Genomic DNA, 26,452 nt, shown 5'->3' on the forward strand with positions numbered 1-26,452 from the left:
ACGACCTTTAAAACGTGTCAATTCAGGGCATCACCTTTTATTTCTTTTCAAAAACAACATGGGCACGTTTTTTGATAAAATTTTGCTGACTTGGACACCCGATGAGAGTGCCACGTGTCACGCCACGTCAGCAAAACTGCCATTAAAAATGTGCCCGTGTTATTTTTGAAAAGAAATGAAAGGTGGTGCCCTGAATTGCCACGTTTTAAAGGTCGTGTTATTTTTGCAATTTCGTGTAAAGGTGGTGATTTTATATGTAATTAACCCTTAAATATAAGTTCAGGTGCTGTCTTTCATAATTGGTCGAAATGTCAAGGGCTATATTAGACTTCACAGAGAAATAAACCGCCAAAAAAATGAAAACTTAATGGCAAAGATTAGCAATGGGTTTTCCAAGAAACCCTTTCATTACACCCGTTCCATCAGTTGTATTGTTCCAATGCAGCCTCTTCGTTAACTACAATCACTAATTAATTACATCCACAAAGGGCATGTAAAGAAATTGAAGAGTCATGATGGTAACTTATTTAAATAGGCAACCACAGCAACTGATTCAACCATTTCAGAGTACACAAATTGTTCTTATTCTCAAAATAACCAGAAGATGTCTGATAATATTGTTGTGTCTTCACTTAATATGGAACTCATGGATTGCCCAATATGCTGTGAACCCTTAACAACTCCAATTATTCAGGTTTGTACCCATTTATTTATCTTTACCATTTACTGTTATTTATTTATGTAATTGTATTGTTTAATAATTGTATTTTTTCTGTAATTATATTTAGTGTGAAAATGGGCATGCAACATGCAACTCATGCTCGGAGAAGACTCAGAAGTGCCATTCTTGCACCCTGCCTATCAGAAGAATGAGGAACCGGATTCTTGAAGATGTTGCTGACTCTTTGAGAGTTTGTTGCTCGTTCAAGAATTATGGATGCCCAGCAACTGTTAGGTACCCCGATAAGATCAACCACGAAAAGTTCTGTTCTTTCATAGAGTGATCATGCCCCATTGAAGTTTGCAATGTCAAGGGAACCTCTGAAATGATTTATGCCCTCTGTAAAGTGATGCATAAAGATTTTGTGAAGCCGTTTGTTTTTTGTCGTAAATTCCATGTCTCTGTTCGGCTGGATGATAATTTCTTTATTCTCCAAGAGGAAAACATAGACATTGTGTTTGTTCTGAACAACACAACGTGTTCTTATGAGAATATTCTTACAATCTGTTGTCTTGGACCGTTAGCAGCTGGATGCTGCCCCTGTGAAATTGAAGTGAATGCCAACTCAAGTCACAAGTTTCACAGTACTACCCAGAACATTCAAGGCACCGGCAATTACTATCGTTCTTTTTCAGGGTTCCTTCTTGATAGTGACCACGAATTTTTTGCTGACGGTTTGATCAAGATGGAGTTTTGTGTTTATCGCGCACCGGAGCTTGCTTAAGAGGATGACTGGTTTATGTAGAATTGTTTATGTTTATTTTGGTTAATTTTGGTGAAGATGGATATTTTTGTTCTTGTTCAGGGTTAATTTTAGTGAAGATGGATGTTAATGCAATTTTTTTCTAAACGTTCTGAAATGTTTGAATATTTAATGAAGTGAATTATTATTCTTACTTTTATGCTTGTTTATATGTCTTTATGAATTGTAGTTTACATGTTCTGTAAGTAATGTAAGTAATGTATGTTCTATATGTTTTATGTACATTTTTTTGTCCAGAGTAACAAATATCAGGGTCCACTGCTCAATCCATTTTAAAATGTCAGGGACCTTATGTGAACAAAAGTATAAGAATGAAAGACAGTGGTCATGCATGAACCATACATATTTCATTTTTCTAAAATTAAATTTATCAAATTTCCAACATATAAGTGTCTTTCAATAAAATAACATAATATCAGGAAATAATAAACAATGCTAAATTATGAAATAGCAGATATAAAAAACATATAAGTGCTTTAAAATAAAATAACAACATATCCGGAAATACAAAACAACGCTACATTTATTTGTTCTTCCGTTTTTATTTGTTCTTCTGTTTTTTGCTGCACCTTTCTTCTGGACCTTCAGCCACATCAGATGGGCCTTCAGCAGCAACAATCTCCACTTCCAAGGCTTCTACTTGGCCCTCATCTTCAGTGTCGTACCACTCTAGCAACAATATTTCATCACCTGGACCTTCTTCAACTCCTCCAGCATCTTCAACTGCCTCCACTAGACCATCTTCAACTGGCTCAAATGGACCATCTTCTTCAATTTCTTTCAATTCTAACTTGGGTCCACTCTCAGGCACCAAATTATGCACATCATCAGAGGTTAAATACCTAACGTAGACATCAACCACACCTTCTTTTAGTCCAGCCCTTGCCATCTCCTCAACATCTCTATCATGTTCAAGAGGTTTTATCCCTCGATGATAGTCCAACTCTGGCTGCCTCCAATAATACATAACCAGCCCCTTCACTCCAGTTTTTTTGGCCCACAAATCAAGCCTATTCAGTGACAGTTGGGAAATGTCAAAACATCTTGCACACACCTCGCCCCACAAATAACCACCTTCTCCAAATTCTCCATCGTAGTGCAGAATAATTTCCAGGATCTCAGAATCCACTTCCACAGTACGGGCTCTTCAAACAAACAATATAGAGACATTCATTCACAGACATTACGCAAAACAAATCAACAAATTTTACAACCAACTTGAGAATAACTCCCTCAAAAAAACAATACCCATAAACCTAAAAATTTACAATAAACCTAAAATCACAATTTCAAGTACCCAAAAACACATACCCAAAAACCAACAAAATTACCTTAAACACTAAAATTAAAATTCGAACCTGGCCCTTTCTTCCCTTTCGTCTCATCACTGCCGAAGAAGATCTTTTCTTTTCCCATTATCTTCTTAGCTTGTTTTACCATATAAAGATATCAATACCAAAAATGTGTGCACATGACAGTAACTCTACAAAAATTAATCAACCATTTTTTTTCATACCCGGATTTGTTCTTCCTCGAAATGCAACGCAGGCGAACTACAGAACGAGAGAAAATGAAGAGCAACCAAACGACAATGACAAACGTCTAGGTCAGAGGAGATGGGAAATAGAAAAAGACTGATTTCAAAAACAAATATAATGAAGAAGAAAGAGTATGTCAGAAGGTGAAAAAAGAGAGAGAAAATTAACTCAGGCGGTTAATTTTTTTTTTAATTTTAAAATTTGAAAAGTCAACCGGCATGTCAGAGGGAGGAACTGTTGCTACTAACAGAGGACAGGTCACGTGGGTCGACAGGTGGCGAGGAAAACGCATGCAAACGATTAAATCGTTGGCGGCGCCGCGATTCTTTGTTTTTTTTTTCAGAAGGGCCGTGAATGGCGCCGCCATAAAGGTCAGGGGGTTTAGTGAAGCTTTTGAAAGGTGAGGGGGTTTAGGAAAGCTTGGTGCAAAGGTCGAGGACCGTCCATGATTATTAGCCCATCCATTGAGAAAACTTATAGATAAGCTTTCAAGTTACTAAAACTTATAGTTTTTATAATGTCAAATACAAAAGAAAATTAATTTTTTTTTGAATGTAAAGTCGATTATATTAACTTAAATCAGAAGCATCAACAGCTGTAAGAAATTCAGCCAATTGGTTAAACTAATCTTGATGACCTGACATGGAACGGGCATAATGCGCTAAACAATGCGCGGCCTGATTCGCAGATCGTCTTACAAAAACAAAACTCAAATTAGGAAACTGTTCCGCTAGACTCACACAGTCTAAAATCAAGAAGTCTGACTCCTCGCAACTCTGGTTCCTTATAGCCAGAACAACCTCCATAGCATCTGATTAAATCACCACCTTTTGATTCACCTTAACCCAACTCAGAGCTTCCCTGATGCCCATAATTTCAGCCACTCTAGAATCAAAATTACCTAGAAAATTTACTGCTCTAGCATGAATCACAACACCATTACTGTCTCTGCAAGTTAAACCAACTACCATCAGTGCAACAGCTTGCATCAACATTTATCTTTAAAACACCCTCATTTGGTCTAATCCATTTCAACCTGCCATCTCCTTTATCCAGCAAGCAAAGAGCAGCGGGGTGTGAGCTAGCCCGAGCTCTTCTCCAGGACACCAACTGATGACCAGAGTTGTTCAACACCTCTACCACCATTCCTCTCTTAGCTGACCAAACAATGTTATTTCTATGAATCCATATGTTCCAACAGACCATAGCAGCCAAACACGCATCTTCTTCCTCCAAATCCTTTAACCACGATTTCAACCATACAGAAAAGTTCAGCCCCGATACGCTCACAACTCCCAAACCTGCTTGAATCCAACAATCCTTCGCAAAACCACAATCCATGAAGAGGTGAGCTACTGATTCGACTGAGCTACTACACACGGGACATTCGGAAAAAATAAAAACTCTTTTGAACGCTAACATTTCCGCCGTTGGCAAGAATCTTGAGCAGGCCCACCATAGGAAGTTACGCATGGGAACATGCAGCTTCCAAATCAAGTTCCACACCATATCCACTTCGCCTCCTTCCTCACCTCGAACCAATCTGTAACAACTTTTAACGCTAAAGTTTCCTTTTTTTCTAGTAGCCAAAACCAGCGATCCGGAATATTTTTTATACTCAGAGGGACCCTCAACACAGCAGCAGCAATTTCTTCAAAAAATATATCCCTAACCAAGTTTGCATCCCAAGCTCTAGATTCATCCACCATAAGCTGAGAAACCAAAGCATTCCTTTGTAAAATTGGAATAGGGTCAGTAACAATAATTCTACCCGCGTCAACTAGCCATGGGTCTTGCCAAACCCTAGTGCTCTTACCACCACCTATTCGAATTCTAGCTCCATTCCTCATAACCTTTTGCGACTCCAAAATACTACGCCACACATAACTAGGATTAGACCTTTGTTTAGCTTCCAAAAACGAACAATTTGAAAAATATTTAGCTTTGAAAACTCTAACCATCAAATTTTCCTCCATAGAGATGAAACGCCACGCTTGTTTACCCAACATCGCAATATTAAAATCGCGGATTTTCTTGAACCCCAACCCTCCAAACGTTTTGGGTATACAAAGTTTGTTCCAACTCGCCCAGTTGATACCCTTCCTCTCCGATTGGTTTCTACCCCACTAGAAAGAGTTCATCATCCTTTCAAGATCATCACAAAGCCCGATAGGAATTAAAAAAATGTTCATAATATAATTCGGAATGGGCTGTGCTATTGATTTGATAAGGACCTTCTTGCCGCTCCTCGAAAGAAATTTAGCATTCCATCCCTTCATTTTTTGCCAAATTCTATCTTTAATATATTATAAGATTTGCCTCTTATTTCTCCCGATAAGAGAGGGTAAGGCAAGATACTTACCTTGATCCACTACCACTCTAACACCGAAAACTCCTGCCAAACCAGCCCCTATTGTGCCCTCCACATTTCTACTAAGCATAATATTTGACTTAGTAAAATTCACTTTCTGGCCTGAAAAATTCTCATACCTATCAAGAATCCTTTTAACTTCCTCTACCTCCTCCATATTAGCTCGAAAGAATAGATAACAATCGTCAGCAAAAAACAAGTGACTGACCGCTGGAGCACCCCTGCAAATCTCAATACCATGAATTCCTCCTCGCCGCTCGCTCTCTACTAATAAGCTAGTCAATTCCTCAGCGCAAATAATAAACAATTACAAAGACGATGGATCACCCTGACGGAGACCTCTACTAGGCACTATCGGACTCATCTCAAAATTATCACCAATGCTTGTATAACGAACAGACGTAACACATGCCATAATCAAGTCCACCCATCTTGAGCTAAAACCCAAATTCAGCATCATTACTCGAATAAAATCCCATCTAAATCTGTCGTAGGCTTTACTCATATCTATTTTCAAGGCTGCCGCTCCAAATCTACCTCTTCTTTTCTGTCTCAAATAGTGACCAACCTCAAAAGCAATCAGGATATTATCTGTAATCAACCTATTTTCGACAAAAGCACTCTGGTTCTCTGAGATAATAATGGGCATCAACTTTTTCATTCTATTTGACATGACCTTAGCTATAATTTTATACACAACATTGCATAAAAAAATAGGTCTAGGATCACTCACCGACTCTGGATTTTTAATTTTGGGAATCAAGACAATTGCAGTGTCTGTCATCCCGTCCTTAAAACAACCAGTCAAAAAGAAATCTTGGCAAGCACGCACTACATCTGACCCAACAATATCCCAATATTTTTTATAAAACGCAGGGTTAAACCCATCCGGACCAGGAGATTTATCATCAAGCATCGAAAACACAACATTTTTGACTTCTACGACAAGCACATGTTTACATAACTCATCATTATGATCATTATTTAAGCGACTAGAAACAGGAACATACCCAAACTGAGAATTATTATTATCAACAAATAAATCTTCAAAATGACTTACAATAATCTCATTGATCTTCCCTCTAGAATAACACCAGACCCCATTACTATCTTTCAGCTTAAAAATCCTATTCTGACTTCTCCTTGTAGACGTATAAGAATGGAAGAATTTCGTATTTGCATCTCCACTATGAAGCCAAAATATTTTTGACCTTTGCTTCCAATACACTTCTTTTTCCCAAAGCAGCTTATGGAGTTCTTCCTGGACAGTAAAATAACGAACAACACCTGACCCTTCCTGATTTGCCTGTAGACGAATTAGCTCCCTTCTCTTCCTCTCAATATCTCTTTTTAAATTGGGTTTTATCGATTGTCCCTACTCTTCCAGCGCACATCTGCTTCTAGACAATTTTTCATATAAACCATTATTTGGCCCATCACACCACGCACCCCGAACGATCTCCTTGCAATTATGCTTTTCAAGCCAAACGTTACTGAATTTAAATCTCCTCTGAGATACCACAGCTTCCACACCAGCCCTCTTCAACAAGATTGGTAAATGATATGAAGATGAACTCTCCAAATTAAACACCATCGTTTCTGGGAAAAGGAGCATCCAACTAGCTAAACATAGAGCCCGGTCTAAACACTCCTCCACTCGACACCCATTACCTCTGCCTCTTGACCATGTAAACTTATAACCTCTCGCACCAACGTCAATCAGGCCACTCTCCACCACTGCCGAACGAAATCCAGATAATAACCAGTTTGGTTGTAAGAGTCCTCCCCGTTTTTCATCCTGCTCCAAAATATCATTGAAATGAATTTTACTAAGCATTAAATAGAAAGTTTTGTTTAGGTTATAATTTATGTGCCAATATCAATTAGATTCAATTTCATTCGTTAAAATTAAATATATTAAGAAGTTTATGTTTTCAAAATAAACAAAACTAATTTATTTAGAAATTAATGTACAAATATGTACTCCTAATACTTATAAAATGTAAGATTGTACTCATTCAAGGTTGTGAGTCTAAGAGCTCACAAATCAATCAACCAACTTAAAAAAAATAGACCAATAAATAATAGTTTAAATAGTATAAGTGTTTACATCAATCTGTTAGGTTGTAGGTTTAATTCCTCCTACAAACATTTTTGACTTATTTAGACAATATACGGGCTTTGCCCATCTTATTCCCAATAATACAGCCCCACTTTTCAAACTTGAATATTACATATTTTTTTATTTTAATTTTGAATTTTAACTTTTAACTTTTTTCTTATTAAATATATACTTTTCAAAGCTTCCTTTCTGATTACTATTTATTCCTAACCTAATTTTTTTTTCAAACCTCTTTGCTATTTTATTTATGTTTCTACTTCTATGTAGGTTAAATCACAACTTTGAATCGCTGAAAGAAAGAGTAAAGGCAGCGGCATGATTTTACTTTCCTAATTGAGGCGGCGATGTTAATCTTCAATGGAGGCGGATGATCGCTGAAATTGATGAAGGCAGATGACGATGGAAGAAGAGGATTAATGGAGGCGGCTGTTCTGTTTTTCCAATTAAAGCGGCGACGCAGATCCACCGCCATGTCCAGTGGTGCTTCAATTTCATTTTCTTCGCTCTTAAAAAAATGGCAGCAACATCATCGTCGACGAAGCACCACAAGATTGAAGAATCAATCTCAATCCGCAGTTATTAATAGTTTTCCTTTTTTTACTAGTAGTTAAGGTAGGGTTTGGAGCCAAAGAAAATTCTACAATCTGAAGTTATTAATGGGTTGTAGGAGGTATCTATAGAAGAAGAAACGTGTTTCTAAACTAGTAGATGAATTTGACAAAGAATGCAAGCTGAATTTGAACTCAAAATTTGATTCCATTTCTGGTGACTCTGCAACTGATTTTACTGTTGTTTTTGCTCATCTTGCTTGTTTCGAGGTCATCCCGCTGTTGTAATGTTTTGAAGAAATACTTATGAAAATTGTATTGTTTTGGGTGCTGAGTAACCAATGGTTAACATTGGGTAAACCGTTAGATAACTTGTAATAAAATTTATTTTGGATATATCATTAATAAAATCGTTATTAAACAGTTGCTGAATTTATTTTTCTTGCTAGTTAACCAATGGTGTACTAGTGGTACACTAATGACCTTGTTTTTAGTACATTGTTGGTTAACAAATGGTTAATCAATAATTTTAGATTTAAAAAAAGACGATTTAGGTTTTATTTGACGGTTTTTCTTGCGGTGATGAAGGTGGAGGGGTTTGTAATAGAATTTTCAACTAGTTTAATAGAAATGGAGATTTGAATTTGTAATGGTTTTGCTTGTTGGTTAACCAACGCTGGGTAACAAAAATCGTATTTCTGAGAATAATTTTTTTTTAAGAATAATGAAAGTCATCTTTACAAAAAAAAGAAGTACAAATTGTGTTTTTCAAAAACAAACTTTAAAATAGTATTTTTGAGAATATTTTATTTTTTTTTGGTATTTATCTAAAAAATCCAACCATTTTTTCTTCACAATTTAAATAAAAATAAAAATAATATTTTCCTTGAGCTGTTACCGTTAGTGTGCCAACTTATGTGCACCTCTTCTTGTACGTAAATTTTTAAGTTTTGGAATTTTGCCACATTTTATGACTTTTGATATTTTTAATTCATAAAAAAATGTACTCGCTCTTCCAAAAATTTATTAGCATCTTTGTCAATCCAAATAATTGCCAAACGTCATACAAAAAGTGATTACGAAGACAATTACTCTTTTAAATCTTAAAAAGATTTAATCACTCAAAATGTTCAATCTTATAATTGTTTTTTTCATATATGACTCAAGCTTTTTAAATTACTAAATTTAGCCTAATTTTATGAAATACATTTCGATCGTAGTTAACTAGACTTATTTATAAAAAAATTAATTTTTTAATTTGTGACTAAATTTAATATATATTTCAGTCGAAATATATTTTTTAAAATTAGACTACAATAGATTTAAATGTTTACTTATAAATAAAAAATTGAAAAGATTTTGTTTTAAAGAAAATAATTGGCTATAGTTAATAAATTAAATTTAAATTGACACTTTAAAAAAATTGGATCATAAATGAAAAAACTAAAAAAATTTGGATATATTTTAAACAGAAGGTACAAAGTTGGACATTAAATTTTATGTGTCAATCAGTTTATCCAAAATTTTATAAAGGGCACTATGTTCCAAATCGTTAAAAAAGACAATCAATTATAATTTTATTATAACGGGAAGTAACTATGACCGAAAATACAAAAGATGCATCATTTTTACTTACATGGTATTGTCAGAATTATAAAAAGAAATATAATTTAGTGTCTTTTTGAAAAAAAGGTAGAATTTAGTATCTTTTTATAATTATTCGATGAACTCAGTATCCTTTTTATAATGAAATTTTAACTGATCCAGCTATAGTCATCTCCCGTTGCAATAAAATCAGAACTAAGTGACTTTTTTTAACGATTTGAAATATAACACTTTTCTTGTAATTCCAAAAAAAATTGAATGACCCATAAAATTTAATATACGTACAAAGTTAGTGGGTTTTATTTAAAAAATTGAATTATTTCTTGTAAATTTAGTACTAGTTTTCTTGTAAATTTCCTGAAGTTCTTAATTCATGCATATAAGCCAAAATTGTTTTTAACTTCCAAATAATGCCCACTTAAATGAACTCAATACATGAAAATAGTTGCAAGTACGAGTGTATTGCTCCATTAGTTAGGGATTGCTCTTATGCTAATCAATTATATATAAGATTTTTTCTTGATCCTATCTTCATAATTTAATTAATTCTATCTAGAGATATTAATAATTTTTCTTAATTAATACTAATCTAGTGCCATCCCATGTTACTAAAATAAATTAATTTTTCTTACATGTTGGGTGGTTGGGACTAAAAGACTTTAAGGAAACCTACCCATAGGTTTATTCATGTATGTTTTGAGAAAGGTATGATTATTTATTTAATTAACTGATTTTTAATTTGCTTGTGGTGGAAAACTGGTAATATTCTCTTGGGATAGAAAGGAAACATCCTTTTGAAAAGTAGTATAAAATTGCATTTTGTTTACCAAAAACTTATGATATTCGTATCCATAGTTTCAGCCCCCCTCAATGATTATTACTACATAATTTTATCAAGATTCTTGTAATTAAATATCATAAGTTTTAATGGATAGAAAATCTAAATCTTCTCTACCTTTTATAAATCTAAGCAAAATTATTCATTTTATTTAAAATTTATGGTCAGTTCTGATTAATTTCAAGATTAGGTTAACTAAAATAATTTATTAAAAAGTAACTTTTAGAAGATATATATTGCAACTTAAAAATATTATGTATGAAAATTATTTTAATTCATTGTTTAAAATATTAAAAATACATGTAAAAATGAATAATTAGTGAAATTGGCTAAATTACAATTAACGTTTTAAATCGGACTAAATTACCAAAATCAAAAAAATTAGTTAGATTTATAAAAAGGCATATATATTGAGAAAATTTTCTACAGTACACTATTTTGTATTTTATTTTCAGCTTTACATTTTTTTAAAATATATTTATAAATCGTACCTTTTTATTACCAAAAATACCTTTTTTTAATTTTTAAAATATATTTTTTTCATTTTTTAATGATTTATGCTCTTTTTATAGATTTTTTTCTAGAGATTGTTTTTGGTATTTTTTATCGTGTTTTTAGTGTAATTATGATGCTTTTATAGTGTATTTATGGCGTATTTTTAGTAAAATTATAATATTTTTATAAAGTATCTATGATGTATTTATAATATATTTATAGTGTTTTTGAAGTGTTTTATAGTGTTTATAATAATAACACTGCAAATATACACTAGAAAATATAAAAAAAATATAGATACACCAGAAGTACACTATGGATACATCAGAAAATCACCAAAAGTATATTACGACGTAAATACACAATAAAAACACTGCAAATACACCATAAATCAATTCGTTTTTACAAAATCAGTAATATCAAAATAAAAGTATAAATCTATGAATAAAGAAAAGACAAAATAATTATATAAATAATAAAAAAATTTGTCACGACCCATTTTCAGGAATCGCGACCGGCGCTAGGGTATGGGTAATGTAGTACCAAAACCCGTAGCTAGCCTTATGGAAACATACAATTCAATTAAACCTGCAGAAAATCCAATGCTCGGGGGCAACCGAGACTTCAGCCTAAATCTAGCAGTTATAATATTCAATAAATAATATAACATGCTTATACGATACTGAGTCTGAAATTAGGCATAACATAAATAATCCGAAATAAACATATAACATGCCAGAGCAATGTAACTAGCCAGACCAATCCGACAATCAACAATAATAATAATAAAGACGTGTAATCAACTACTGCGGTCTAAGAATAAATAGTTTGACAGTTTATCAAAATAAAAGGAACCTCCCAGGAAAAGTAAATGCGGAGATCACCAGACTCTCTCAGATCATAACCCTGGGAAAAACTGGGAAAACAACGGGGTCAGATATACTGAGATGAGTTTATACCACTATTTACATTTATCAAGTGGCAAACCTTTAAAACCATTTAAAGCATTTAATAACGATATTACGGATAATAGTTGGAACCCTAATCCACGATTCTAAATATAACATAATCCAATAGGTCTGGTCCCGAGAGCTGAGCTACACCGAGTTACCACTAACCACACTTAAACCAGAGTCCCGAGAGCTGAGCTACACCGAGTTACTCTACCTGGTCCCGAGAGCTACGCTCACACCGAGTTACCACATTTCCATATATATATACCTTACCCAGATCAATACCGGTGCGCACGCAGTTCTAATGAAGCCCATTAGATAGCACGTTCCAACTAGGAGCCATAATATAAAAACAGTTCGAAAACTACATAATATATGTTTATATATTAAAATAACAATTTACTTAATAAAGCGGTAAATAGTAAGTACAAACTCACTGCTTGCTAATCCACGTGAAATACCGGCAAGCACTAATCCTGATTCGCCTCTGAAGCACGAACAGTAGACGGGTCTAGACAAATAAAATATTTATTAAAAACAGACCCTAACTCTAGAGAGTACTAGACACCACATAGGACTAGCACAATTAACACGTCGAAAATAAACAAGCCAGAAAACACCAAAAATACCCATTAGGTAATAAAGCCCAATTAAAAACAAGTCTATTGAGTTCTCACTTAAATTCCAATTTAAAAATATTATTTAATAAACTTTAAATAATAATTAATTTCCAAATAGTGGGTTAGCCGAATTATCATTAACTACCAAGCTAACCCCACTTGTCGGGTGACCCAAGTCTAACCCGATCAAAACGTTTATCAAATATAAACCCGAGTTTATATTTATAAAATAATTTCATAAAATAATAAACCGTTTTAAAAGCGGAACTCAATAACTTCAATTTCAAGTAACCCAAGTTACAACCCAAAAACTTAATTATGTAAATCAAATAAAAATTCAGGGACCAAATTGTATTTTAACCAAGTAGGGACTAAATGGTACTTTTGCCAATTAGGGGCTAAATTGCACTTTAGCCAATTTGATTTCCAAAAATCAAATTAATTACTTTTATTTACAATTAATACAAAATACAAAGTTATAAATCAAAAATCCACTTAATTAAGTTATAGAAATAAGTTCAGGGGCTAAATTGTAATTTAGCCAATTTATACCAAATCGAAATTCAAAGTTAAATAAAATTACCCGAGTAATTATATCAACTTAAATTTATAAACAACTTTCGTTTTAAATATTTAATTTGAAAATCAAAATAAAATCCAAGTTATTAGGTAAAGTTAAACTTAAAGGATTGATTTTATTTAAGCAAAATAACTTGGTGGCAAAAGTGGCTATTTAGCCATCATCTTCCTTGTTTAATCAAACAGCAGCCCGCCTAAGCCATTGAAGGCTTCCTCATGCTACTGTGATTTACGTCCAAAATCGAAACCAATCTCACAACTCTTTAACGACTTTAAAAATCATCAAACTAATCATAATCACAACCCACACAACAATCATCTAGTTATTAATCAATCTCATAGAAATCAAAATTAAGAAGAACAGTAACTAATGAACCATTCGGCAATTTCAAAACGGAATCAAGAACGTCAAGCAACGATGGATCCCAAAATCATTCAAATCTTACACAACAACAACCCAAGAGATTTATAATCATAAACAAGGTAAAATCATAACCAAGAAAAAGAAACAAAAGATCGGCAGTAACCAATCTTAGCAAGAACAGGTTATATAAACGTTCAAAGCGGTTAACCGTACGGCGATTAAAACGAGCTTAAATTACGTACCGTTCAACGAAAACGAGATAGGGAATCGTAGGGAATTGAGTCTAGAACGTCTGAGATCAAACGGTTCTGATTTTCATCAACAAACGAGGGAGAACGATAAGAATTACGGAATATCGTTCATAACCGAAAACTGAAAACTTGAAGAATAAGGAAGCTTACCGGAACAGCAACTTCGGATGACGATATCAGCTTCGTCTCTCAGCGAAAGAATAAAAGGAAAACGGCTAGGGTTTGTTTGCAGCGTGATCTAGGTTTTTCGTGAAGAAATCGAGTTTAAATAGCGAAAGGAACTAGGTCGAAAACGGGTTGGAAGTGGGCTGGGCGAAGGGGTCCAAAAGAACAAGCTGTTCTCGAACGGGAATGGCCCTTTTTGGCCTGATCCCGTTCGAGAAAGGGCCTGGTCTCGAACGAGACCAGGCCTGCTAATGGATTCTCGTTCGAGAATCCTTGGATTCTCGAACGAGAACCAAAATTAAATTCTCAGGTCTCGATTGAGACCTGAGTTAACCAGAAGTGGTTCAACCACTACGGTTGAACCACAAACCAAGAAGAAATCTTTTTTTTTTAAATCGAACCAAAACGAATCGAACCAAAACGAATCGAACCACGAAAATCAAAAAGGCCCGGAAAAATACCGAAAAACCCTCTGAAAAATTTTAAAAAAAATACGGGATATTACATTCTCCCCAACTTATTAAAAATTCGTCCTCGAATTTAACACGATAAGCAATTACCACCAGAACAACACGTAACACAATTAAAAATCGTAAAAGTCACAGAAATCGAGATATTTGGCTGTAAATTTAGAGATTTGTTCATGGCAAATTTGTTGGGATATTTGGCTGTTAAAAAACTCTCTAGAAGAATTGCATTTCATCTAGATTTCGAGGAAGGAAACCTAGGACGCCCACAGGCTGGCAAAGTCGGAAAAGCAGAAGCTGAAGGAAATGCTAGCAAATTCAGTCTAATTATGTGTAGACTATATCTTTTACATATGTTTTTACATCTGAGAAAAAAAATATTTTAAAATTTTCAATGTTATTCTTGACCACAAGATTAAAAGGTTATTGATTTTGCTCTTTTATAAATGTACTAGTTTCGCATTACGTGCTATGCACGTGGCTCGTAACGTAACTCGTCAATGTACATATTAATAAATTAATTATAATTATATCAATTTCTTATTCATAATTAATATTAAATTAGTTAAGAATTTTCGTAAAAGTAAATATAATATATTTGGTTATTAAATTTTTTTCCATACTGAATTTATTCTTCTTTTGGTTTTATAATAACCATAATTAAATAATTAACTTAATTTTATTAATAATATTTTTAAAAATAATAAGATAGAAATTTAAATAATAATATATTAACCAAATTCATTATTTTAATTTTGTAATTAAATCAAACTAAAAGATAGGCATTCCTACTAATTTGGAGACAATTTAGCTATTTTTACATATCAAAAACTAAATTTGAGACAATTTAGCTATCTATTTTAATTAGGACTTTAATTACAATAGTGATTAATTTAATAACTAATTAGTTAATGACTATAAAACCTCTGTTTAGTAATAAACTTAAAAGGATTATTCAGTAAATTTGTCTGTCCCCCCCCCCCAATCCGTGCTTTTATATATAGTATAGATAAGATGAATGAAAAAGTTGAGTCACCCCAACTATACTTTAATATTAGTTTCGTATTAAAGATATTAGGCCTAATTATTTAAAAATCACTCACGTTAATTTTTTTTCCGTCTATACTCTGACGTGAGAAAAAAATCATTTACACCCTTTGTTGGGTTTTCATATTTCACCTCTACCCTAAAATTATTAAATTAACCTTTTTTCATTTGGAAAAAAAGTTTAAAATAATTCTTTATTTTCAATTTATATTCTAATAAGATGTTAATATTATTAATTGTACAAAAAAACCTTCTTACTCACAAAATTCAACAAATAATAATAATTTTAATAATCATTAATAATTTTTAAAAATTAAAAACCGTAAATCAATACACTTTATATAAACGCAATTAGATTATATTTTTTTATCTTTTTTTTTTTCGATTTTCAGACAAGGAGGTGGAGGAACTCCTCACCATTAGAAGATAAATGAGAAAATTACATCAAATCATCCAAAATTTGAAAACTTTATGTTAGTTACTCAGAATTTTATTTTTTGCAAAAATCTCTCTTTTTTTATAATCTGTTTATATTTATACCTGAATATAGTTTTATTCCTTTTTTATCCCTCATTAAGAATTAGAGTTTAATGGGTAGGGATTGGATGTAAATGGTTGATAGTCGGACTGGAGATGGTAAGAGCAACGGCGGCGATGGTCGAAGGGCAATGGTTAGAGCGGCGGCGGCGATGCGATGGTTAGAGCGGCGGCTAGAGTTTATAATGGGTAGGGATTAGATGTAAATGGTTGATAGTCGGACAGGAGATGGTAAGAGCGGCGGCGGCGATGCTTAGAGCGGCGACGGCGACGGTTGGACCAGTAACAATGGTCTGCTCCCCGATGTTCATTCCCTGCACTCTTTTTTATCTTCTCTTCCAATTCATTTTCTTGCTGGTTTATTTTTATGGCAGCTGCTACTTCCGTCGTTACTATGGCTGATCCTTCGTCAGATTGGTTTGTAAAGAGAGGAGAAGAGTTTTATTGGCTGAAACAGTAAAATGGAACCCATATTTAGAATTAAAGAGAATGTATTTGATGATTATGTATCATATTATGAAGTTGAGATGGAAGAGACTTTTACAGAACTGGTTGTAGTTGGGTCTTATGGAATTATGGCTCTCCGATTGTGAAACCAAAAGCTGAGACAAAGACAAATTATAGATATTAATCACTTGTAATTTGAGCATAAAAAGGTTAGTAAATGCTGAGTTCATCTTTAGAGAAAACTGACATAAATAAATTAAAATTGGAACATAAAATAAATAATGAAAGGTTTGGCATACCCTTGAAACTTTTAGTGGTGGAAGACAAAGAATTGGTTTATCAGCTGAAGTTTCTTTGTGTACTGTCATTTTTGGAATTTTGTTTTTCCAATAATAGTGAGCCTTTGTTCCATTTATTTGGTTTCTTGGTTTGTGTTGGTTCTACTGCTAGTTTTGAAATATGTTGTTCAAAGAATTATATTAACATCAGAATTTGAAAAATTGTATTCTATAAATTTGTTGATTTATATGGCAACTATGACTGCTTTGATTTGGTTGCCATTTACTATTACATATGAGGGTGTAGCTGTAATAATTATTGAGAAAATAAAGTTAGATCCTTTTATTGCATCTGATTGTGAATGCTATTGTGGTTTATTTGTTGCATTTGACAAAATGCTGAGTTCATTTTTAAATTGATTATAATTTTAAAATTAATTAATTGATAATTTATACTACAAAAATTAAATTTATAAAATGAACTGAATATAGATTCAATGTGAACTAAATATGTTGAATGTGAACTAAATGTCAACTCTCAATAAATTTAATTTAAATTCAATGTCAACTTAATTTAAATTAATTTATTAATTTTGTATAATATTAAAATAATTTATATAATAACAAATAAACTAATTATAATATGAAAATAAATATCTAAGATTCATTGGATTTAAACTGAAAGTACATTTAAAATAAACTAAAATTGAAAGTACATTTAAAATAAACTAAAAGTGAACTTTATGTGAACTCGATATGAACCATTTATCAACTTATCAACCTTGATTCAATTTGAATAAAATTTATTTTGCAGCTTTTCACAATTTTAACATATATTTATATGTATAGATTTTGAGATATAGTCTATTATAATAATTAAATAAATCTTTTAATTGAAATGTATTTTGATAGTTTATAAAACCGAAAATCAACCTGATGTGAACCTATATCAACTGAATAATTTTATTTTTAGTAAACGTTGGGTTGACTGTTGGTAAACTTGTAATAATTTTTATTTTAAATATATGGTTAATAAATCGTTAGTAAAACCGTTGCTAAACTTTAATTGTGTATTTTAAACAAACTTAGAAAAATTTAATAAATTTATTTTTAGTACACCATTAGTAAACGTTTGGAACCACAAATCGACTAATTGTCAACTTACGTTTTAAATATATTTATTAGTTTGTTGTGTGTTTATGTAATCATAAATCAACTCGTTGTTAACTTTGGTTTATTAGTTTTAAATGTAGATTTGTGATGTGAATTTAATATTTTTAGTTTTATATTAAATGTTTAGAATTTTTTTATATTATATTTAATGAAATTCATATCCTTTATTTGTTTTTAATTGTTCTAACTTGTTATCAACCCCATGGTGGTCAATGGTTGGACTCGCGATGGTTTGTGTTCTACCTACATGGTTGGTGTAAAATTAATATAAACTCAATATGAACTTAACGTGAACTTAATATGAACTCGATATGAACTTAATGTAAATTTAAAGTAAACTCGTCCAAAATAAATTCTTAATAAAGTGACTATAAATTTAAAATTAATTTTAGGTTAATCAAATTAATTTATTTAAAATTTTATACTATTGAAAATAGATTTGTAAAATGATAAATAAATTAATAATAAACTAAAAAAAACATCTAAGTTTTTTTGAGGTGGTCGGTATAAACTTAATATAAATTCAATGTCAGCTCAGTGTAAACTAATTTCAAGTAGATTTTGTTCCAATTGACCTTTACAGTTGCTTTATTTTTATTATAGAATCGAATAACTATTTTAATTGAAATGTATTTGATAGTCTATAAAACCGAAAATCAACCGGATGTAAACCTGATATGAACATATATCAACTAAACTACTTTAATTCAATTTTTAATTAATTTTATCTTACTGCTCTTTACAATCTTAAATGACATTTTATATAGATAGAATTTTGAGATTTAATGTAACACCAATTGAATATCTCTTTTAAATGAAATGTATTTGACAAACTATAAAATCAAAAATCGACCTGATGTGAACCTATATCAACTGAACTAATTTAATTTAATTTTTAATCAAAATTTTATTAATGCTCTTTACAATCTTAAATGACATTTTATATAGTGAGAATCTCAAAATTTAGTGTAATATACAAATTGAATATATCTTTTAAGTGAAATGTATTTGATAATATATATAAAATAAAGAATCAACCTGATGTGAACCTGATATTAATCTATATCAACTAAACTAACTTAATTCATTTTTTTATACAATTGATAGTCTATAAAACTGAAAAGTAACCTCATGTGAACCGTATGTAAACCTGAAATAATACCACATGCTTGAAATGAATAAAAATCAATTTCTCTCGAATTAGAATCAATAGCAATTACGTCTTTACGGAAATCCCATATAATCTCAGTTGTTCTTTTCGAAATGGCCATGAGCAACATCGTGACGATCGGTTTTATATTTTACTTCAATAAAATAAGAAGGAAAACTGCAAATTTTAATAACTGAATTATGTATAATCAAACAAATAAACAGCAAACAATATTTTATATTTTTAACTACCTTCAAATATAATAAGACAAACAATGAGAATAGTAGTGGTCACTTTGCCCCCCAAATTTGTCCATTTTCTTCTTCAAATGGGTAGCACTTTCTTCCAAAAAGACCACATACATTTCTTTTTGAATCATCCCAATTTCAGTATTCATTCCAGTGCTTATGACAATACAAACACAACTCTGATTCACAGTAGATTGATAACTCAACAAAATTTAGCTAAAATACAAAACAAAAAGAACCATAAAATCAACAGAAGAAGTAAAATCCAATAATAAAATACTATGACCTGCTAAAATATTGACATGCGATAGATATGGCCATGGAGTCCTCCGATGGAAAGAAGACTGAACCCCTCAACTCAAATTTCAGTGTCGATGTCTTCAAAACTGCAATTCTAAGATCCAACTCATAATTTCACTATATCTCCATGGACAAAAAATAATTAAAAATAACAGTGGAAATATCAAAATTTTGAATAATAATACTTTCGCTGAGATTAAACCATCTAATGTAAAGAATATAAATTGCTCTCATTTTTGTAAGGTAAAATCAAACTATATTGATTAAGTGTCCATATGAAATCTATTTCCATGACCAAGACAATCACATCGCCAATTTTCTCCAAGCTTACCGGCGGTGGATCTCTGGGAGACCATTGCGTCGCCGTTCGACCACCATGCCGCCGTCCGACCACCGCGCTGCCAATCCGATCACCGGAGCCTGACCAGAATGATAACAGTGGAGTAATCTTCAATTTTTCTTCTCTTTTTCAGTTGAGGGGAAGAGGGCATAAATGTCATATTTTATGTTAAAACCAACTTATTTTGGGTTATGAGAGATTTGTGAAAAGTTTTCTTTTTTTTGGGAGATTTTTGCCAAAATCAAAATACTGAGGTAAAAACATAATAATATAGCATTTTTAGGGGATTTGTGTAGATTATCCAAGATAAATAGACCACGAGTCTGTTCATCTTCTCAAAAAAGAGAAGAGCAACAGACCCGTGTCTGTTCACCTTCTCAATCGAAGAGGAGATGGAGTCCTCCTCGCCTAAGAAAAAAATTAATATTTTTTTTGCAAAAAAGAAAATTAGATTTCGACAGACTGCAGCGGGTTGATAAATCGGAGAAGCACGTTGGACGGTGGTAGGTCGGAAGTGTTATTTAATTTATTTTATTTTTAATAAAATTTTAAAAACAATTAGTTATTAGGACTTATTTGAACATTTTTAAAGTTAAAGGACTTGTTTGTAATTTTTCAAATAGAAAAAAATACGATATGATCCTTCAATTTAGTTGTTTTTAATGTTTTCATCCTTAAATTAATTAAATCGTTAATTGTACCTTTAATTGGGTTAGAGGTGGTACATGAAAATTCAAAAAAGGGCGCAAATAGTTTTTTTTTTTCTGTGTAAGGGAATAAACAAAAAAAAAGTTTCAAGACGACTCACTTTTTAAAGTCTATATTAGCGACCTATGCATTATTTTTACGTAACTTTTTTCAAAGAAATATTAACATTTTATACCTTACTATAAGTTTAATCCTATTTTACCTCACTAAACAGATAAATTTTAGGGTTTAGAGGTAGTCGGAGGAAGCAGCTGAAAATGGTCAGAGATGGTGTTGACAGGAGTCGATGGTGGCCGGAGGTTGGAACTTGTGACCTTTTAGTGACTCATCATGCGTTTTTCCATCAAGCCAAGAGCATGTTCTTAACAATCTTTATTATCTATGATATTTATCCTTGGTAATAGATATGAGTACATGTTAACACATACGATGACCATCATTCTCATTTTTATGTTAAAATTTGGAGTACGAGGTATAACCATAAATAAACAAAAAACAAAAAAATTGCACCATTTACTTTATAAAGTATGAATGTCAATAAAATTTTAAAATTGTGTGATTTGTATAAATAATCTAAAGGGCCGTTCATTTGAGAGAAATTTGCACAAAATACTACTTTTTAAAAATATTTGCACGTCTTTTGAAAAAATATTTTTTTATCTTTTTTTTTAAATTTTTTTGTTTATTCCGAATTTTTTTTCACTCCGAAACAGTTTGTAAAAATACTCCGTTTTTTTAAACTGTTTGAAACTGTATTATAAACGGTTTCAAAGATGTCATTTTTTAAAAAAATGAAACCTTCTGAAACCGTAATTGAATTTTTTTTAAAACGGTTTCAAATTATTTTTTAAGAAACCGTTATAAACTGTTTGAAACCCAATTAGAAACCATCTTTGAAACGGTTTATAAAATAATTTCAAATTTTATTTTATTTTTTGTAACCGTTTGAAACTCTAATAGAAACTGTATTTGAAACGTTTTGTAAAACAGTTTCAACTTATTTTTTAAGAAATCGTTATAAACCGTTTGAAACCTAATTAGAAACTGTCTTTGAAACTCTATTAGAAACTCTATTTGAAACGTTTCAATTTCAAATTGTGTTTTTTGAAACCGTTTGGAACTGCGGATTAAAAAAGTAAACTGCGGAATAAAAAAATAAATATTTAAAATTTTAGGTATATTTGTAAACTTTCAGTTTTTAAGATACTTTTGACAAATATTTATAATTTTTTAAGTATTTTTATAAATCTCCCTTCATTTGAAGCAAATAAGCCTGAAATGGGAATGAAAATGGCCTATTCCCATACAATTTGTTTGTTTCATAAAAATAGTTTGGGAATGAGAATGCTAAAACACAGAAAATGGGAATGATCCATTCCGTAGCAAACCCACTTTAATCATTCCCATTTCTGACTTAATTTTTTCTTTTTTAAATCAGATATTTATTTTGAAATTCAAAAAAAAAAACAATATATTTTCTTTTAAATAAAAACTTAACTTTTATGTAAAAATTTAATTTATTTAAAATTAATTTTAAAATAAGAAAATTTAAAAATTTAAAATAAAATTATTTTTTATAATTTTTTTAAATAAATAACTTTTTGTAAACTTTTACCGATTTTTATTTTTATACTAATTTATTGAATCAAACGACATATGAAAACAATCATTTCCATTCCCATTTCTTGTCATTCTCATTCAGATTCCGATTCCCATTCCGGTTCTAAAGTTTGAACCAAACGGCCTATTTAGAAAAATGGAGGCCCATACTTCGTTCCTATAAGCGAATGGAGGTCCAGTATAGAAGAGCCCAACTGGTTAGGAAGCTCATCTTCCCCACATAGCTGCAGTCTGCCTTGCGACCGGTTCAATAGCTCTGAACCAATATTCTAAGGTATGATTTTCGGTTCAATCGAACCCAAGTATTTGAGATTTTGATTACAGAGTTGATGTTTATTTTTTATTTATAAATGCTGCTCTAAATGTCGATTTTGATTCTTTGTGTGATTTTGTATTGCTTACATTTACTTATTAAGCATATAAAAGCTGTTTATTTTATTTTTTGAGATTGAGTTTAGAACATTATTTTCAGAATTCCTGTTTTTAAAATATATATTTTCTACTTCTGATCAAATTAAAACTCTAGGTAGCACGGACACTTTATTGAAACAATAATGTCCGGTTTCGGAAATGTTTCGGACACGTAACTTAAAAATGTAGGAAACTTTAAAATAACACCGATTCACTGTGTCCAAGTATCCCGTGTCCGTGCTACCTAGATTAAAAGTTACCAAATTGGATAATCTTACATTGTAATGCTTTCTGCTAAATTGTTGCCTAACTATTATTTACAATTTTTGCAGGCTGTATGAGATTGAAGAGTAAAGGCAAATGATGCTTATTCAGATTTTTCCCTTAATTTTTCAAATTATGGTCATAACTTATATGTTTAAGAAGTGAATGAGGTATTTTAATCTGTAGAAATTACACTCTTCGGTACGTAAAACTGAATGGCGTCGACGACAACCTATTTCAGCCCTTGATCATCGAATAGTTCATTAAGATAACAACTCGTGTTGTTGGAATGCTAATGTGTTTGTTATGATTTGAGCTATATTTGGGATTACCATGATTGCAGCTAACTATTTCGAGCAGTGCGAAATTTGACTCTTTTTTACATCGTATTCTCCGGGAAGCCTACTGTGATATGTTAATGGAGACCAAAGATAAAACTTTCTTCTTTGTTGCTGTTATCATCATTAGTCTAGTCGTCGTTGTGCTCACTCGATTGTTTTATGTACTTTATCGAACTGGAAAGCCCTTGCGTGCTAAATGTTTAAAGTCAAGGAGCACTTTGATTGTTTTGGGTTCAGGTGAGCTGATTTTGTTCTTAATGGATATGTCGGTTAATTTTTTTTATTTTTGGGTATTTTGTTTATTTGTTTTTCTTGTTGTTTTAGGGGGGCACACTGCGGAGATGATTAATGTGGTGGCTTTACTTCAGAAAGATAGATTTGTACCTAGATTTTATATTGCAGCTGGTTCTGATAAAATGAGTCTGGAAAAAGCTCGTGTTTTGGAGGACTCTTTAGTTGAAATGGTAAATAAAAGATGTTCTTTATCTATTCCATTATTTCTCCATTGCTTGTTTCGTTTGTCTTTTGCTTTTAAATGAATTGTGTTGGTTGAGTTCATCTGCATTATATACTTGTTGGATTTGCTGAAAACTGGAATTTTCTTTTTGCCTAGTACATTTACTTATATTTTTATCTCCATTTGGCTTAGGTCTATCGATAATAAGTCAAGTTTTAATTTCAAACATGTGTTTGAAATGGTTATCTTTTTTATTAGAAATATGATATATTACTGTTTGTTGGTTATCTACTTCTGTTATCCAGTCAAGTTCTAAGATCGGGGTTTCTGATGGGTGGACCGACGTATATAGGTTCACTTTGTATTTGATTAATATCTTTCTCTTGCTTTATGTATGGTCTTTGTCCGTTTGTAGCCGATAAAAGTTACAACACGAATATTTAGCAATAATTTGTATTAAATTGATAGCATTACCAATTTTTAGGCTTAGCAACATTGCCAAAAATCTAGCCTGAGTCTTCCTTTCCAAGTGCTCGGAGTTTCTTCTTATTGAAGCGGTGTTCATTAATGGATTGTGCTTCCTTAATACCCACTGATGGATGTATCTTAAATTGCCTGACTATGAATCTGGTTTTGATGGCAGTCTCAGGACAAAGGTGTCTCTCCTAAGTACATGCAAATTTATAGAAGCAGGGAAGTTGGTCAGTCTTATATAACCTCGACAGGGACAACTTTATTGGCTATTGCTCATGCATTGTGGCTAATGATGAAAATCAGACCGGAAGTGGTATAGTTGATATGTATTTATTTCATATTTTTCTCGAGTTATGTTACCTGAGAAAATGCTTAAATGAGCTTATACTATATGTTTCTACTTTTGATAATCTCAGGTTCTTTGTAACGGTCCTGGAACTTGTATTCCTCTATGCATAATTGCATTCTTATTCAAGGTCGGATTTTTTTCAGATCAGCCTCTAGTCTGTGTACTGTGTTTCGTTGAAATAGATAGCATTGAGTTGGTCACTTAGTATTTCAATTTTTTTTCTGCAGGTGGTAGGGATTAGATGGTCAACTATTTTTTATGTTGAGAGTATAGCAAGAGTGCAAAGGCTCTCTTTGAGTGGTTTGCTTCTCTATAAGTTACGCATCGCTGATCAGTTTTTTGTGCAATGGCCGCAACTACAGAGAAAATATCCCCGAACACAGTATGTTGGTTGTCTGATGTAGCTGATCGTATTCTGATGCTGTCATAAATCTCGTTCAAGCATCCGGGTTAACTCAGTTTTTGAAGTTCTACGGTAAGGTAATCCAGTTTTAAAAAGTGTGTTGCATGAGACATGTATAGATATACTATACGGAGGGTGATATTGGGAATCCAGTTCTTACTGCATAAATCTTTAATATTTTGATCAGCTTTTCAATTTTGTATGCATGTAATTTTTGGGCAATATCTATAAATTTAAAGACTGATTGCCCACGCCAGGATCCTGCCCGTATCAACATGAAAGTTGAATTGATCAAAAAGGAATGAATATGCCTGAATCAGAAAATTTGGTTGTCATCTCTTGTGGTTATACTAGCGGTATAAACAAGTTGAGCTGCTCGTGAGTTACTTGAGATCGGCTCGAAAAATTCCACTCGAGCTTGAGCTCGAGCTACTCGAGTTTCATCTTGAGCCTAGCTCGAGTATCAATTATTGAGGTTTTGAGTGTGTCTCAATTGTTGGTGGAGGAAAACAAATGCTTATATGGTAATACATGTAGATTCCTATCTAGACAGACAAACATGACATGAAAAGAAAATAGAAAACATCTGTTACTCATCACCCATGACTGTCCATAACCAATAGCGGATTCAGAAGTTATTTTCAGCCCGTGTTTAATTTCCAGTTCACTTCTAATTTTCGGACAGTCGAGTTTAACCTCCCTCTAGTCATAAATCCCTATAAATTTTATATTTTTAGGGTTAGAGCCTATCGGGTCTAAGGGTAGTTTAAGACGGCAGTGGCGGCGGCTTCTGCAGCAGCGGCAGAGGAATATAAGGAGGAAGCAGCTAATTTTTATGCTCATGAGACACAAATTCAACAGTTTACAGATATAAATATAGGAAGGGAAGCTAGCAATTAAAATATAGCTAACTTAAAGCTTGACATGATGTAGCAAATTGGGACACAATGGCTGTGTTCATTAATATGCGGCCCGCTTCTGCAACTTATTGTTCTTTGTTTCTGTTTCGACAAATAGCTTGAATTTGTACGATGAGCTATAACTCTCATACTATGATTCCTGTTGCCTTAGAAAAATGGTATGATCCCTGGATAACAATCTATTAAGATCGAGAGTTTAATTTCTTCAACAAATAATAATAATAATAATAATAATAATAATAATAATAATAATAATAAAAGCTTGAATTTGTTAAAAAAAAAATACAAAAATAGCTTAAATTTGTACGATGAGCTATAACTCACATAGTATGATTCATGTTGCCTCAAAAAAATGGTATGATCCCTGGATTGCTAACCTATTAAGATTGGAAGTTTAATTTTTTCCATAAATAATAATAATAATAATAATAATAATAATAATAATAAAAGCTTGAATTTGTTATAAAAAAGAAAGGAAAAAAAAATACAAAAAGTGCTCAAAAAGTGCTAAATAATCTCAAAAATACTGTGGGTTTCTTCTTATAAATTAAGGTACAAGTTGAGCGTGTTTGAGATTTAAATTTT

The 26,452-nt window shown here is 32.0% G+C and overlaps 3 protein-coding genes across 3 annotated transcripts; 2 read left to right on the forward strand and 1 right to left on the reverse strand.

Annotated features, from left to right (window-relative positions):
• The first annotated feature begins 604 nt into the window (after positions 1 to 604).
• LOC126672213 (E3 ubiquitin-protein ligase SINA-like 10) lies at positions 605 to 1,445 on the forward strand. Its single transcript, XM_050366163.1, has 3 exons — positions 605 to 694; positions 789 to 987; positions 1,069 to 1,445. Exons 1-3 carry the CDS (start codon positions 605 to 607, stop codon positions 1,443 to 1,445), a joined length of 666 nt encoding a protein of 221 aa, XP_050222120.1.
• Positions 1,446 to 3,837: 2,392 nt separating this feature from the next.
• Positions 3,838 to 5,550, reverse strand: LOC126672215 (uncharacterized). Its single transcript, XM_050366164.1, has 4 exons — positions 5,385 to 5,550; positions 4,529 to 4,931; positions 4,059 to 4,394; positions 3,838 to 3,970 (listed from the first exon to the last, which is right to left on the reverse strand). The coding sequence occupies exons 1-4, from the start codon at positions 5,548 to 5,550 to the stop codon at positions 3,838 to 3,840; spliced, it is 1,038 nt and encodes a 345-aa protein (XP_050222121.1).
• Positions 5,551 to 22,414: 16,864 nt separating this feature from the next.
• Positions 22,415 to 25,133, forward strand: LOC126673861 (UDP-N-acetylglucosamine transferase subunit ALG14-like). The gene is made up of 6 exons (XM_050368174.2): positions 22,415 to 22,522; positions 22,992 to 23,501; positions 23,589 to 23,728; positions 24,365 to 24,508; positions 24,612 to 24,671; positions 24,772 to 25,133. The coding sequence occupies exons 2-6, from the start codon at positions 23,336 to 23,338 to the stop codon at positions 24,946 to 24,948; spliced, it is 687 nt and encodes a 228-aa protein (XP_050224131.1). The 5' UTR covers positions 22,415 to 22,522; positions 22,992 to 23,335; the 3' UTR covers positions 24,949 to 25,133.
• The last annotated feature ends 1,319 nt before the right edge of the window (positions 25,134 to 26,452 follow it).

The sequence above is a fragment of the Mercurialis annua genome, linkage group LG3 (genome assembly GCF_937616625.2).
Source record: "Mercurialis annua linkage group LG3, ddMerAnnu1.2, whole genome shotgun sequence".
NCBI lineage: Eukaryota > Viridiplantae > Streptophyta > Magnoliopsida > Malpighiales > Euphorbiaceae > Mercurialis > Mercurialis annua.

Excerpts from the sequence above, each read along its gene's own strand:
- LOC126672215 (XM_050366164.1), bottom strand. The coding sequence starts at position 5,550 with ATGGAGGAGGTAGAGGAAGTTAAAAGGATTCTTGATAGGTATGAGAAT. Across the intron at positions 4,395-4,528 it reads AAGGAGGCGAAGTGGATATG|TAGCTCAGTCGAATCAGTAG; the intron begins GTGTGGAACTTG and ends TCCCGTGTGTAG. Across the intron at positions 3,971-4,058 it reads CTGGATAAAGGAGATGGCAG|AGACAGTAATGGTGTTGTGA; the intron begins GTTGAAATGGAT and ends TTTAACTTGCAG.
- LOC126673861 (XM_050368174.2), top strand. The coding sequence starts at position 23,336 with ATGTTAATGGAGACCAAAGATAAAACTTTCTTCTTTGTTGCTGTTATC. Across the intron at positions 23,502-23,588 it reads TTTGATTGTTTTGGGTTCAG|GGGGGCACACTGCGGAGATG; the intron begins GTGAGCTGATTT and ends TTGTTGTTTTAG. Across the intron at positions 24,672-24,771 it reads TAATTGCATTCTTATTCAAG|GTGGTAGGGATTAGATGGTC; the intron begins GTCGGATTTTTT and ends TTTTTTCTGCAG.
- LOC126672213 (XM_050366163.1), top strand. The coding sequence starts at position 605 with ATGTCTGATAATATTGTTGTGTCTTCACTTAATATGGAACTCATGGAT. Across the intron at positions 695-788 it reads TAACAACTCCAATTATTCAG|TGTGAAAATGGGCATGCAAC; the intron begins GTTTGTACCCAT and ends AATTATATTTAG. Across the intron at positions 988-1,068 it reads GATCAACCACGAAAAGTTCT|TGATGCATAAAGATTTTGTG; the intron begins GTTCTTTCATAG and ends CCCTCTGTAAAG.